The 16,525-nt window shown below is 38.3% G+C and overlaps 1 protein-coding gene across 1 annotated transcript; it reads right to left on the bottom strand.

Moving 5' to 3' along the window:
- Nucleotides 1–7,289: 7,289 nt before the first annotated feature.
- On the bottom strand, nt 7,290–8,246 carry LOC110561351 (olfactory receptor 143). Its single transcript, XM_060377241.1, has one exon. The coding sequence runs from the start codon at nt 8,238–8,240 to the stop codon at nt 7,290–7,292; it is 951 nt and encodes a 316-aa protein (XP_060233224.1). The 5' UTR covers nt 8,241–8,246.
- Between the last annotated feature and the right edge of the window lie 8,279 nt (nt 8,247–16,525).

Below are 16,525 nucleotides of genomic sequence, written 5' to 3'. Positions count from 1 at the left end.
ATAAATTGTAATAAATAAATATATAAATATTTTTTTAAAAAAGCATCTTCGCAATGCACAGGTAGGATTTAAATTTATGATGAAATGCAAAAATCATGAAAGGCCTACCTGTTCAGTATTTATCATCATGAAAGCAAGGAGACATATTTTACATATTTCTTTTCTCCTTAGCGCATCCAGAGTCAGGGCAAAGAGTTTTGAAAAAATGATTTCCATTCAGGAAGTCAGAGATCTCCATCTCAACCTTTTTAGTGGGATGTTCCTAGTCAGCTTCTAGAACATCTATGAAGAATTTATAACAAAACCTAACACTTAGTACAGCAAATATATACTAAATGCTAATTTAAAACTCTGTAAATAATCAAAAGAGTTTATCAACCTAAGAGTGAAAAGTCCTGGGAGAGGCTGGAGAAAGGGCACCTGGGAGGGCTGAAGGGAGGTAATTGTATTTCAAATAAAAACATATTTTAATATTTTTCAATAAAAAATTAATTTTCCTGATTCTTGAAGTGTTTTTCATACAGATCTTTCACTTTTTTGGTTAGAATAACACCAGGGTACTTTATATTATTTGTGGATATTGTGAAGGGTGTTGTTTCTCTAATTTCTTTCTCAGCCTTTTGGTCTTTAGTATATGGGGGGGGGGGGCTACTGATTTTTTCTTTTGAGTTAATTTTGTATCCAGCCACTTTGATGAAGGTGTTTACCAACTGAAGGAGTTCTCTGGTAGAATTTTTGGGTCACTTATGTATACCATCATATCATCTGCGAACAGTGATACTTTGACTTCTTCCTTTACAATTTGTATCCCCTTGATCTCCTTTAGTTCAGTTATTGCTCTCGCTATGACTTCACGAACTAAGCTGAAGAGCTAAGATAACCGTGGGCAGCCTTGACTTGTTCCTGATTTCAATGGGAATGATTGAGTTCCTCTGCCTTTTAGTTAGTTTGGCTAAGGGTTTGTCTATATTGTTAATTTTCTTTCTTTTGGAATTAAATTTTATTTTTTACATTAATTACCTTTTATTCACTTTGTATCTCAGCTGTAGCCCCCTCTCTCATTCCCTCCCAATCCAACCCTCCCTCCCTCATCTCCTCCCATGCCTCTCTTCAAGTCCACTGATAGGGGAGGACCTCCTCCCTTCCATCTGACCCTAGCTTATCTGGTCTCATCAGGATTGGCTGAAATGTCCTCCTCTGTGGCCTGGCAAGGCTGCTCCTCCCTTGGGGGTGGGGGTGGGGGAGTGTCAAAGAGCCAGCCCCTGAGTTCTTGTCAGAGACAGTTCCTGTTCCCATTACTAGGGAACACACTTGCAGACTGAGTGGTCATGGGCTACATCTGAGCAGGGGTTCTAGGTTATATCTATGAACAGACCTTGGTTGTAGTATCAGTCTCAGAAAAGACCCCTGTGCTCAGATATTTTGGTTCTGTTAATTCTCTCAAAGAACCAGCTCTTGGATTCATATGGAAATCAATCAGGCCCTTTCTCAAAAAAATAGATATAGTGCTACTTCAAGATCCAGTTATATCACTCCCAAGCATATATCTAAAAGATGCTCAACCATACAACAAGGACATTTCCTTAACTATGTTCATAGCACCTTTATTCATAATAGCCAGAGTCAGGAAACAACCTAGGTGTCCCTCAACTGAAGAATGGATACAGAAATTGTGGTACATTTACACAATGGAATATTATTCAGCAATTAAAACAAGAAAATCAATGAAATTTGCAAGCAAACGGGTGGAACTAGAAAAAATTATTTTGAGTGCAGTAGCCCAGAAGCAGAAAGATACATATGTTATATACTCACTTATAAGGAGATATTAGCCCATGGACTTCAGCTGAGCAGGGGTATAGATCCTCTTCATGTATGGTCCTTGGTTGGAGTATTGTTCTCTGCAGGTCTGCCTGAGCCCATGTTTTTTGGATCTGTGGTTTTCTTGTGGAGCTCCTGTCCTCTCTAGGTCTTTCTATCTCTCCCTTCTTCCATAAGGTCCCCTGTACTCTGTCCAAAGTTTAGCTATGAGTCTCAGCATCTCCTTAGATACCCTGATGGGTAGAGGAACCCATCAGGGTATCTAAGGAGATGCTAAGGTTATCTTAGATACCTTAGATAACCTAAGGTATCTAAGGTTCCCTGTACCCAGGGAACAGGCTCTTGTCCTGTTCCCTGTCTTCTCCTACTCTGATGTCTATCCTCATTGCCTTCTGAATGAGGTTTCAACCTCTTCCCTAGGGTCACTTTTGTTGTTTAGCTCCTCTAGGACATAGATTTTAGTATGTTTAATCCTATATTGTATGGCTAATATCTCAGGGTAATTTTGATTTGCATTTCCCTGATGACTAAGGACGTTGAACATTTCTTTAAGTGTTTCTCTACCATTTGATATTCCTCTATTGAGAATTCTCTGTTTAGCTCTGTACTCCATTTTTTAATTGGATTACTTGATTTGTTGCTTTTTATCTTCTTGAATTCTTTATATATACTGGACATTAGCCCTCTGTCAGATAAAGGGTTGGTGAAGATACTTTCCCAATCTGTAGGCAGTCATTTTGTTTTGATGACAGTATCCTTTGCTTTACAGAAGCTTTTCAGTTTCATGATGTCCCATTTATTGATTGTTTATCTTAGAGCCTGTGCTGTTGGTGTTCTGTTCAGGAAGTTGTCTCCTGTGTCAATAAGTTCAAGGCTCTTCCCCACTTTTTCTTCTAACCGATTTAATGTGTCTGGTTTTATGTAGAGGTCTTTGATCCACTTGGACTTTAGGAAACAAAACGCTTCACAATAGCCACAAAAGACATAAAGTACCTTGATGTGATCCTAACCAAGCAAGTCAAAGACTTGTATGAAAAAAAAAATTAAGTCTCTGAAGAAAGAATTAGAAGAAGATATCAGAAGATGGAAAGATCTCCCACGCTCATCGATTGGCAGGATTAACATAGTAAAAATGGCCATCTTACCAAAAGCAATCTACAGATTCAATGCAATTCCCATCAAATTCCCAGCACAATTCTTTACAGACCTTGAAAGAAAAATTCTCAACTTCATATGGAATAACAAGAACCAAGAATTGTTAAAACAATCCTCTACAATAAAAGATCTTCTGGAGGTATCTCCATACCTGATCTCAAGCTGTACTATAGAGCAACAGTAATAAAAACTGCATGGTACTGGCATAGAAACAGAATGGTGGATCAATGGACCCAAATAGAAGACCCAGAAATAAACCCACACAATTCTGGTTTTTGACAAAGATGCCAAAACCTTACAATGGTGCTGGTCTAACTGGATGTCTACATGTAGAAAAATGCAAATAGAACCATACTTATCACTCTGCACACAACTCATTTTTTATAAAGAAACCAGAAGTGCACTGTGGAAAAAGGACAGCATCTTCAAGAAATGGTGCTAGTCAAAAAAAAAAAAAAAACAAAAAAAAAAAAAACAGATCTACACTTTTCACCTTGCACAAAACTCAAGTTCAAGTATATCAAAGACATCAACATAAAACCAGATACGCTGAACCTGATAGAAGAGAAAGTGGGAAGTTGCCTTGAAAGCAGTGGCAAATAAGTCTTCTGGGACAGAACACCATTATTGCAGGCAACAAGATCAACAAATAATAAATAAGACCTAATGAAACTGAAAATTTCTGTAATGCAAAGCACACTGCCATTCAGACAAAGAAAAAGGTTACAAAATGGGAAAAGATTTTTATCCAAATTCATATCAAATGGAAGACTAATATCATATATATCTGTGTTTGTGCATGTATATAAATATATATGCATGTATGTCAAAAAAACCCAAATAATCCAATTTAAAAGGAAAAAGTTCTAAACAAAAAATTCTCAACATAGGAATCTCAAATACAAAATGGCCTTTCACAAGTCTGTTTAGTCACACACTGTAAATGTAAAAATAAATGTAAAAGAAAAAATGAAAAAGACTAAGAATTTAGACTACTCTTGAGAAATCAAGAATATTCAATGGTCATATTACCATTAAAATAAATAAAAATTCTTAATAGCATTGATTGTCAGACTGATTTGATTTCTCAGACACATTGTTTTTCTAATTTTGCAGTTCTAAGTCAAATGTATTAGAAATTTTAAGCAATATTAATATAAAAATTATACTTTCAAGATCTATTGAATCCTAAGCATGACATATCCTCTATTATGGAGTTATACTCTGTAAATTGGAATATTGGCTTCTGGAGGGAAGACAGGCACTTTTAATACTCGGAAAACTCATGAAACACATTGTCTTCACAAGACATTGCCTAAGAACATATTATCAGTACACACACAGTTCCTAGAGGAAAACAGACTCTGACTGCAAGGTGAGAAGGAAGTTTCACTGAGGGAGCTTTAAACATTCATCATCCACATATCTTTGGGTTTTTCCATGAACACTATAAAGCATATTTTACACCCAACACACACAATAAGAAAGAAGCACATGGTATGTGCTCATATGTGGATTTTAGGTATAAACTACTAGAAAAGCATACTATGAAACACAGACCCAAAGGAGATAAGAAAATAGAGGATCCAAGGGAGGATGCATAAATCTCACTGAGAAGGGGAGACAGAATAGACAGAAGTAGTGATTGAAGAGAGGGAATAAGGGAAGAGAGAGGGTGTAGAGAGTTAAGAGAGTGGAAACTAGACCGAGGGAGAAAAAGGGAAAGAGGACAGAAGGCCTTTAGTGAACAGAGAACCTGAGAGTGGCGTATCTCTGTGACAAGCTCCTGGGAGGAATTCAAGCAGAGACTCCTAGGAGCAGAGGGCATAGAAACTGAAGAGGACACCCTCTAGCCACACTAGTCGACTAGTAGAGTGAGGTGAACGCCAACTAACCCATTAAAATTTCAACCCCAAACTTATCCTGCTTTCAAGATGTGCTGGGAAAAAGATAAAGCAATTAGAGCAATTGGTTGGGAATACCCAAGCAATGCCTGAACCAACCAAATACCCAAACTTTGGGAGAATGCCAACCTCTGCCACTATGAATGATATGTTGCTAAGTTTCCAGACAGGAGCCTATCAAAGATGTCCTTTGAGAGAATCCATTCAGTGCTACCTCAAAACAGATGTTGAAACTCACAGCCAAATATATGGTGATGAGTAGAGAGTCTTCTGGAAAAGTGGGAGGAGCAAGAAAAGGACCTCGAGGTGCCAGTAAGAAGACCAACATTGCCAACAAACCAGGCCCCAGAGATGCTTGCTAAAACTCTATCAACCAAGGTCCATGCAGGGACTGACCTAGGCCTCCTACTAAAATGTAGCAGATGGGCAGCTTAGGCTTCATGTGTATATTAGTAAAGGATGAGGAGGCTGCATTAGACACAGACTTTCTCGCTAGCTTTTTGATCACTTCCCCTTGATGCAACTGCCTTTCCAGGCCACAGGGAAAGAGGACATGCTCAGAACTGATGCAATTTGATGAACTGGGGTGGATGGGAAAGGGAGCTACCCTTTTCTGAGAACTAGGCAAGGGTGGAGGGTAAAGGGAAAGAAGAAGGTTGGTCCTGGGATGGGAGGAGGAATGGGGTTACAACAATGAGGTGAAGTAAATGAAAAGTAAATAAATTCAAAAGGAAAATGTAATGCAAAGCAATTATTAGTTGTGTGTTTCATGAATGAATTATATTTCTGTCTAAATAAATATAAGGCACTTGATAAACTTCTTACAGTACATACTAAACTATAAGGATAGTGACATACCTCAAAAAGGCTTAACAAAACCCCTTAATCCTGTCATTCCTGAAAGAGAATCACTAATCAAAAATAGGAGACAAAGTATTGCTATGTAGCTCAGCAGCTTTACAACACATTATTCCTACATTTCCACTGGGGAATGTGTCAAAAACAAAAGCAAAATAAAAACAAACAAAACATGAGCTTGAAAATTCTAACATAAGCATCCTGACTGAGTCCATAATCTCATAGATTCCTTTTTGGGGGAATCATAGGGAATAACTCTCCAGATGTTGTTTCTTCACTTTCAATTTTTCCTCTCCATGTATTACAGCATAAGAAATGCAACATGAGTGAAAATTAACTGTGAATCATTAGTTGTATGGACTGGCAGTGCTCATTTGACCATTTCCTTATCTACGTGGCAGACGGATACAGAGGTCTTTTTCCTAATGTGCTATTTCTTTTACAGAAGCCAACTGATATCCTTTAAGAAAACACTATCCATTCTGTAGAATGGAATGCAAGGGATAGTCTAGATACTGTTAAAACACTGTGTTCTGTTGCCAAAACTGTGTGTAACTATAAGAAAAAAGTCATAGACACAATCCACATATCATAGATAATAAGGTGATAATTTCAATTCTATTAATAACAAAAACATGTATTTGCTGAAATAGTCTCAAACTCATGAGGGAATGGAGAAACATGTGTAGAAGAATAGACCTAAAACATGTTCTGATAACCACAAAAGTAAAACCTTACCCCAGCAAATGACAGATTTCAATAATCAATTTCAAAGGAAAATGTTTAAAAAGGACCATATCAAATAATTGCTGGTATTTTGATAGTTAAACAGTCTCCACAAATGACTTCACATCTCTTTGAATGAGTACATAGGTAATGAATCCTTCAAGTGAGGCAACACATCAAAATTGTATAAGAAAAAAAAAACAGAAAGAAATGAATAGGAAATAAAGAATAGAACTCCAGGAATTTTATTGGCTGAAAAAAAAATAGACATTGGGCACCAAGAAGAGAGCTCAGCTGTTAAGAGCTCTTAACACTCTTTCAAAAGACAAGGATTCCTTTCCCAGCACCTACATGGTGACTCTGAGCTCTCTGTAATTCCACTACTAGGGAAACAGACATCCTCTTCTATCCTCAAAAGGCTACCAAATACATGTAGTATACATACAGTCAGGGAGGTTCAACGTATTCGTATAAATTTTAAATTAATTGTACAAATATTTTTGAAAGAAAGATGAAATAAAAAGTACTAAGGACTTTTATCCTCAGGTAAAGTAAAAAAGCTGACCAGGGTTTCAATCTAATACAGCAATCAATGAACATGACATAATCTTAGATAAACATTGAATCTGAGGATGTCTTATATCCTCACAGTACTCACTTGCATGTCCTAAAAAGAAAAGTGATGTTATAGTATAAATTATATTAATGGAATTGAAGGCCAATAATAAATAAAAAGACCACAATATAAGTAATGTGGTCAAAATAAGAAACACACACACACACACACACTTCAAACTAGAAGTGGTGAGGAAGTAGTAGAATAAGTCAGCTTGTGATCCTTTTCCAGGTTTTCTTCACAGCAAACTTTACATCCTTGTTTCTGAGGCTGTAAATGAGAGGATTCAACATGGGCACCAATAAAGTGTAAAACACTGAGAAAAATTTAGCCTGGGCCACAGTTTCATCAGACAATGGCTTGACATAAACAAGGAGGCCAAATCCATAGAAGAGACTAACAGTTATGATGTGAGAACCACAAGTGCTCAAGGCTTTGGACCAAGCCTTACCTGATGACATATGAATGATATTGAAAAGGATCAGAGCATATGAGATTAAGATAATGAGGCAACACAAAATGATAGCTGTACCCACCACCACAGAGCTCATAAGCTCATTGACATAGGTGCTACTGCAGGAGAGTGGTAGGAGAGGGAAAATATCACACATGTAGTGGTTGATGATATTAGCATCACAAAAGCTGAGTCGGACCATACACCCAGTGTGAGCCAAGGCACTAGCAAAACCCATCAAGTAAGAACAAAATACCAACAGACAACAGATCTTAGGGGACATAACAACTTTGTACAGTAAGGGCTTACAGATGGCCACGTAGCGATCATAGGCCATGGCTGTCAGCACATAACTCTCAGAGTTCACAAAAAATATGAAGAAAAAAAGCTGAGCCATGCATCCTCCAAAGGAGATAGTGTTCTTCTCTAAAACAAAACTCATCAGCATTTTGGGGGTAAAGACCATTGAATAACAGAAATCAATGAAGGACAGATTGAAGAGGAAAAAGTACATGGGGGTGTGGAGGTTTGAGTTTAGGCAAATGAGATTCATTAAGCTCAAGTTGCCCATCACAGTAGCTGTGTAGTTCACCAAGAAGAGAATAAATAAGGGCAGCTGAAGCTCGGGTTGATTTGTCAGCCCCATGAGAATGAACTCAGACACTGAAGAATCATTTTCCACAGTCATCTGCATCATGTGTGGCATCTGTAAGAGTAAACATAGAAAGCAGTATTAACCCAGAAATCATCAACCACTCAAAAAAAAGTGGAATTATTGCTATACAAGCTTGAATGAGGTAACAGAGTCCTGAGGAGTCCCTACTTCCTTTCCTATACACATGAAATGTTTCTCTCTCCAGAAAGATACTTTTTTTGAGCATTGCATCCTTTTGTTCACCTAGTGTTTACTCGGGATTAAGGCCGAAAAGAATAATGTACACATTTTTCTCAGAACTAGGGATTTATATGATTTATATGGGTTTGAAGGTAAAATGTCAAGATAAAGATTATTCAGCACTAACCTTGATTAATCTGGAGCCTTTCCTGACATTGGAGTTTGTGATGTCTTCTTCCATACTGTGTTCAGAGAGCTAAGATTGCTAATAATGAATCAGGTAACTGCAATCAGTGCAAACAATGTGTCTCACTTGGTAGAAGAGGGTTCCTTGAGAAAAATGATATGGCTTCTCTTTGATAATTTGACCAATATTCTTGTATCATACAAAGAGACAGAGAGAAACAAAGAACGAAACAAAGGAAGAAAGAAAGAAAGGAAAGAGATTTCTTGTATGAGACTCCAGTGTCTCAAGGTTAAGATTTCTGAGAAAACTCCTTAGAAGCACAGAAAAATATGCTCTACTTTATGATATTCTTCATATTAAATGAGTCCCTTGAGGTAAAAAGTGTTCAGTTTGTACCATAGAACTGACATCAGTCCTTTAGAGACTCAACATTCTACTCAATTTATAATTTTCCAGCAGGAGTATGTAGTCCCCAGAGCAGAACTGTTAGTGGTCCCCTTTGCCATTCTCTTCATCAGCTCTACAAGATGAAATGTCCAGGGACATGCCCATTTGCCATCTGTACTTTTCCATGATTTCAGTAATAAACTGTTGACCAAGGATTAATAATGTAAAAAAAAAAAAGAAAAGAAGAACACTTGTGGGAAGGGGATAAAAGAGTATGAAAAGGCTCTCCCGTTAGTACAAATTTACAGTAGAACTTTTCACTTCTCAGCTATGAAACTACAGAGTATGCCAGTCCTTGTTTATTTACATTTGTATATTCATATGAATTACTATAAAATATACAGGAAAATTGATAAATTCTAAATGAGTGGTAGTTCTCAGTTATCATGCAGAAATTCATGGGAGCAATTTCTACAAGCAATAAGAATTTCAAATATTACATAAAACAAATTGTTTTGAGACAATTTACACAATGTATCAGAAGTTTACTAGATAAAAGAAAGTATACTAGTATGTGTTAGTCCCCTTAAACTGTTTTCATCTTTACTCAGATAAATTTCTTCCTGCATTGACGCATTTGGAGAAAGTAAATTTTTGTTGTGCTGTTGTCCTGTATAATGGAGAAAAACAACAACAACAAAAAACCAGAAAGTTTGGTGCTTACCATCTCATGCCATGTTTTCCTCCTCACCACCATACACACATACATGGTAGCCTAAATATTTCTCTACAAATTACCAAACGTTCATTGCATGGTAATTGGGCTCAGAGAATGGGTACTGAAGGATAATTACATTTGGAAGTTCTTTGAAGAAAAATACATTGAAGATGGGAAGAATGTTGCTTAAGACTGATAATAAAAGAATCATGCACACTACCAATAAAAGTTAATTCACAACATGTCATGTATGTAATCATAAAATCTGAATTCATAACACTCTTAGAAAAAAAAAGAGAGTACAGTAAGAAAATAATGGGACTTAAGGATCTGGAAACAGTTTTAAATTAGCTGTGTCTTTCTCTGTTTTTCTCAAAAAATCTCATTATTCTTTCCAGTAGATTGAAAGTTTCGAGGGCCCTTGGTTATGTAAGAGAAAGAATTCATGATAGAAAAATGAGAAATTTAGAGAAGATGAGTTAATGAGAAAAATAAGTCAAATAATGTTCTCAAAGCATGGAGAATAGTCAAGACCTAAGAACGTCTTTGCTGTCTTGATTTACATTAGAGGTTGCCTTTGAGAACAAAAGAATTTGAAGAAAACACCATAAATGTGTATCTGTGTGTGTGTGTTTGTCTTTCTCTCTCTCTCTTGCTTACTAAGTGTGTGTGTGAGTGTGTGTGTGTGTGTGTGTGTGTGTGTGTGTGTGTGCTTATCCTTCCTTCATTTGGGACAAGGACACTTGATTGATCTGGCAGAAACTGTCATGGACCATTGCTAATGATACCTCTTACAAGACTCATCATAGTCGCACAAGATTTTCCTCTGAGGTCTCCCACACAATATTTTTTTTAATTAATATCAGGGTCAGTTTCATGGCCAATATTTTTTTAATTCTATTAGTTTTTAACTCAAAGCCTCATCCCAAAGTGATCTGACCCTCTGCATGAAAATATACAAGAAAGAATCTCAGTGAGAATATGGAAAGAGAGATTGCTTTTTCCAGTGAGGGAATACTCTAAGAGTCTAGACAACTGCTGGCTTTATTGAATTAACAAGACGATGTTCTACACACAGGGAAACTGAACAACTCTCTACTCATTGACAACTGGTTCAGGGAGGAAAGAAAGAAATTAAATATTTCATTGAATTCAATGAAAATGAAGGCACAACTTACCCAAACTTATGGGACACAATGAAAGCAGGGCGAAGAGGAAAGTTCATAGCCCTAAGTGCCTTCATGAAGAAATTCGAGATATCTCACACAAGCAACTTAACTGCATACTAGGAAGTACTAGAAAAAAGGAGAAGCAGACACATCCAAGGGGAGTAGACAGCTGAAAATAATAAAACTCAGAGCTGAAATCAATAAATTAGAAACAAAGAGAACAATTCAAAGAATCAATGAAAACAAGAAATGTTTCCTTGAGAAAACCAGCAATATAGACAAATCCTTAGCCAAAACAACTAAAAAGCAGATGTCTTTCCACCAAAGTTTAAGAAAATTTAAAAATAATAAAAATGTTTTCCACCAAAAAAAGATAATACCAATCTATTACTTCCCTCCAAATACACTTGATGCTCTCACTTCATCTTCCTTCCAGCTTTGTGTCTATTTACTTATTGTTATTAATAACCTCTGAGTCCCTTTAATACTTCTCATATGCATATGAATATGTTGGCTATCCACTAGGGAATTAGGAACCTATCTGTAGCCACTTGTCAAAGAAAAGTATACTTCTTCCTCCAACGACCATCAACTGCCAATAATTTCTCAGAGAGCAGTGTGACCTCAGGAGCACTTCCCCCATCCCAGACACACACTGAAATGAAAACGATCATTTAAATCCTATTTATTTTAGGAAAAAGGACAGAAAAATGAAATAATTTGTGGACAGATTTAATTAATAGATAATACCCTGCATGTTTAGATCTCAACAATGTACCAAAGTTTAACTAATCGCAGATATAAAGGGCAGTTCACTAAAATTTAGTTTTTTACCAATAACCAAAGAGTTTTGATAATACTTTCAATTAAATATCCTTATGTAATGACTGATGCCACAAGAAGAAAGATATATAGAAGTAATCTCAGGACAGAACAAGAGTGATAGCTTTTCCCCTGCTCTGAGATAGTTTTTCATTTCACCTAGTTCTCATATCATTTTCCACCTCTTTACTAAATTCATTTTTTTTTAATGCAGTTTATTCAGGAACCTTGAACAATCCTCAGACCCTGGGGAAAGCCAGCCCACAGCTTAAATAGCCTCTGGGTAGCCAACCCAGGTGTGCCACCTGGGCAATGCAGATAGGTCCACATACATGGAAGCAAGCCAGATCCTCAGCCTTAGCCAAATGTGGAATTGTTCGTGACAGAGAGCACTCACCATCAGGAAGGTGGAAGGCAGAAACCAGCTCCATCTTTAAGGCATAGCATTCCGCAGCTCTCTACAGTTCCCCCTTTTTGTTTTAGACGCATCAGGCAAGAGTAGAGGTCTGATCTCTGATATTAGAAATAAATTGGGACTTTGTACTGATGTTCATTTAGGTGTCATCCACCCAAAGAGCATCAGACCCGTCCAATACCTTTTTCTCAGAGGCGGGACCTGGGGCATCAACCCGCATGCAATCAGACATGCTCTTCTCTGGGTCGAAAGCTGCTGACCCTGAGTGCAGTGCTTAGCCTCGCATCCTGAGCGTAACATTTTAGCTTTTTGTGGTATCCAACCATGCTTGGGGAGAATGTCCTGCTTCAATGGCTGTAAAGGCCTGAATGATCATGGCTGCATCACACTGTTGTGAGACTCTAATCTTGCATATATACCACAGGCAAACCAAGGAGACCAACACCAGAAGGCCTGCTAACACTCCCATGCCCGCCCATTCCTTCAGATGATTCATGGCTGCAGCATTCCATGTTGATAATCCTGTGGCTAGTCCTGCGTCCACTCTGCTAGAATTTACTGTGACAATGGCCACTCTCAGCTGCTCCATCGTAGTATCGAATTCTCCAGTCCAATTACCTAAAATATAGCTCGACAATTGTTTAGACAGATTTGCAGCACAGGAAAAATTCTCATGTTGTATGCTAGTGACACAAAGTCCAGCATAATTTCATTGACAGCCAGGTTGAGCGATTTGCCATAGGGTATCAATTTGCTCCTGCAAGAGGTCAATCCTCTGATTGACCACCATCAAGCTTCCTTTTAGTTGAGCATTAATTCCTTTATGTACAACTAAGGCATGAGCTACATTGGCTAAATGATTATTCAGGGTCTGAGCAGTCTGCCCAGTATGACTCATGGCTAAGAGGACAGGGTCTCCACAAGGAGAGCAACAGAACAAGAAAATTTGAACACAGGGAACTTCCAAGAGACTCATACTCCAACCAAGGACTATTCATGGAGATAACCCAGAACCCCTGCACAGATGTAGCCCAGGGCAGTTCAGAGTCCAATTGGGTTACATAGTAATGGGAAGAGGGACTGCCTCTGACATAATCTGATTGGCCTGCTCTTTGATCACCTCCCTCGGGGGGGGGGGGGGGAGCAGCCTTACCAGGCCATAGTAGAGGACAATACAGCCACTTTTGATGTGAACTGACAGACTAAGATCAGAAAGGAGAGGAGAACCTCCCCTATTAGTGGACTTGGGGAGTGGCATGCAAGCAGAGGGAGGAGGGAGGGTGGGATTGGGAGGGGAGGAGGGAGGGGCTTATGGGGGGATGCAGAATGAATAAAGTGTAATTGATGAAAATTTTTTTAAAAAAAAGGGAAAAAATAATTTAAGAACCTTAAATGACTTTCAAAATTGGAGGAAAACATGGAGTTAGTCAATTGGCATGGAGCACATCTCGCCCCTGGGGGCAATGGTCTCCTGAACCTACTCAGACCTCGGACACCACCACTGCTAGTTCTAGAACTGACGCAGGATGTTCCAACGAGGGGTTAAGGCTTCTCATAATATTTCCTATAAGCCCACACCTGTTTGTCTATATCCCCCATTTTTATTCATTATTAGCCAGATAGAGCCAAGTAATTGTGGTAATGATACTTGCTTTTTTTGCCCAATGCTGGAATGCTAGTAAATTTAGGTATGCCCTGGTTACTCGCATGCCTCACTGGGTGCCTGTGCCCATTGATGCCCCTCACGCTATGACTCTCTTCAGACAGAAAAGGGATCTTGGAACTACAGCCACCATTGTTACTAAATTCATTTTTTTAATGTTGTAGATGTGAGTGAGCTTATGCTCATGCACAAGTAGGCCATGGTGCCTATGTGAAGAACAGAGAACAACTTGCAGAAGAGAGATGTATTTCTACCATATGGCAAGTGACATTACCTACCAAGGGAATGTCCCAGGCTTTGTTAAATTTATAAAGGTCAAATAAAACAGCAGAAAAATAATATAAAAAAGTAAGGACCATCATCAAGATAACATATTTGAAAGTTACTTATTTAGACTTTCTGTACTATCCAGTCTTGTGCTGAAAAGCACCTAAAGATGGAGGAAGGATGGCACCAAGAGCCATGGGAACCATGTTCACAAGTTACAAAGAACATACCTTAAATTATCTCACAAGGGGTTTTTTTTCTGTTTATACATCTATTTCTTTCCTTAAATTTTAATGCTGGTTAGGTTCACACCAAGATACTTTATGTCCTTTGTGGCTATTGTAAAGGGTGTTGTTTCGCTAATTTCTTTCTCGGCTTTTTGTATTTTGTATACAGAAGGGCTACTGGTTTTTTGTTTTTGTTTTTTTTTTTTTGAGTTAATTTTGTATCCAACAACTTTGCTGAAGATGTTAATCAGCTGTAGGAGTTCCCTGGTAGAATTTTTGGAGTCACTCAGGTATACTATCATATCATCTGCAAATAGTGATATTTTGAATTCTTCCTTTCCAATTTGTATCCCCTTGATCTCCTTCAACTGTCTTATTGCTCTAGCAAGGACTTCCAGAACAATGTTGAAGAGATAAGGAGAGAGTGGGCAACCATGCCTTGTCCCTGATTTCAGTGGGACTGATTTAAGTTTCTCTCCATTGAGTTTGATATTGGCTGTAGGCTTGCTCTATATTGCCTTTACTATGTTCAGGCATGTACCTTGTATCCCGGATCTCTCCAAGACTTTAAACATGAACAGATGTTGGATTTTGTCAAATGCCTTTTCAGCATCTGAGGACATGATCATGTGATTTTTCTCCATTAGTTTGTTTATGTGGTAGATCACATTGATGGATTTCCATATATTGAACCACCTCTGCTTGCCTGGGATGAAGCTTACTTGGTCATGGTGGATGATAAGTTTGATATGTTCTTGGATTCAGTTTGCAAGTATTTTGTTCAACAAATGGTGCTGGTCTAAATGGATGTCTACATGTAGAAAAATGCAAATAGATCCATACTTATCACCCTACACAAAACTAAAGTCCAAGTGGATCAAAGACCTCAATATAAAACCAGACACACTAAACCACTTAGAAGAAAAAGTGGAGAAGAGCCTTGAACTCATTGGCACAGAAGACAACTTCCTGAACAGAACACCAACAACACAGGCTCTAAGAGCAACAATCAATAAATGGGACCTCATGAAACTGAAAAGCTTCTGTAAAGCAAAGGACACTGTTGTCAGAACTAAACAACTGCCTACACACTGGAAAAGGATCTTCACCAACCCTATACCTGATAGAAGACTAATATCCAGTATATATAAAGAACTCAAGAAGTTAAACAGAAACAAATTAAGTAATCCAATTAAAAAATGGAGTCTAGAGCTAAACAGAGAATTTTTTTTTAAACTGTCTACTCTCAAGTGTTCATCTGATCAATCTCTGTGCAGGGTATTTTTATATTTTTTTATTATTATTATTATTTTATCAGTTACATTTTATTAACTCTGTATCCCAGCCGTGTCCCGATCCCTCATTCCCTCCCAGTCCCTCCCTCCCTCCCTCATCTCCACCGTGCCCCCTTCCAAGTCCACTGATAGGGGGGACCTCCTCCCCATACATCTGATCCTGTTTTATCAGGTATCTTCAGGACTGGCTGCAAAGCCCTCCTCTGTGGCCTAACAGGACTGCTCCTCCCTTCAGGGGGTGGGGAGACCAAAGAGCCAGTCATTGAGTTCCTGTTAGAAATAGTCCTTGTTCCCCTCACTTTGGGAAACCAATTGGTTACTGAGCTACCACAGGCTACATCTGAGTGGAGGTTCTAGGTTATATCCATACATGGTCCGTGGTTGAATGTCAGTCTCAGAAAAGACCCTGTGCCCAGATATATTTGGTCCTTGTGGAGCTCCTATCCTTTCCCCATCAGACTAACCCTTCTTTCTTATGATTCCCTGTACTCTGCCAAAGGTTTGGTCATGAGTCTTTGCTTTGAAAACACTGCTAGTTAGAGTCTTTCAATAGAGGAATATCGAATGGCAGAGAAACACTTAAAGAAATGTTCAAAGTCCTTAGTCATAAGGGAAATGCAAATCAAAATGACCCTAAGATTTCACCCTACACCAATCAGAATGGCTAAGATCAAAAACTCAAGTGACAACTCATGCTGGAGAGGTTGTGGAGAAAGGGGAACCCTCCTCCACTGCTGGTGGGAATGTAAACTTGTACAACCACTCTGGAAATCAATCTGGTACTTTCTCAGACAACTAGGAATAGCGCTTCAGTTCTATTAGTTCTAATAGTTCTCAGACAACTAGGAATAGTGGTATAAGATCCAGCTATACCACTCCTAGACATATACCCAAAAGTGGCTCAAGTACAAAATAAGGATATTTGCTCAACCATGTTTGTAGCAGCCTTATTTGTAATAGTCAGAAGTTGGAAACAGCCCAGATGCCCCTCAGTGGAGGAATGGAA

The sequence above is a fragment of the Meriones unguiculatus genome, chromosome 1 (assembly GCF_030254825.1).
Source record: "Meriones unguiculatus strain TT.TT164.6M chromosome 1, Bangor_MerUng_6.1, whole genome shotgun sequence".
NCBI classification, from domain to species: domain Eukaryota; kingdom Metazoa; phylum Chordata; class Mammalia; order Rodentia; family Muridae; genus Meriones; species Meriones unguiculatus.
Note: the sequence above shows the minus strand (reverse complement) of the source record. Positions and strands in the feature narration are given on the sequence as shown.

What these genes read in the sequence shown, in the direction of transcription:
- LOC110561351 (XM_060377241.1), bottom strand. Translation starts at nt 8,240, where the DNA reads ATGCCACACATGATGCAGATGACTGTGGAAAATGATTCTTCAGTGTCT.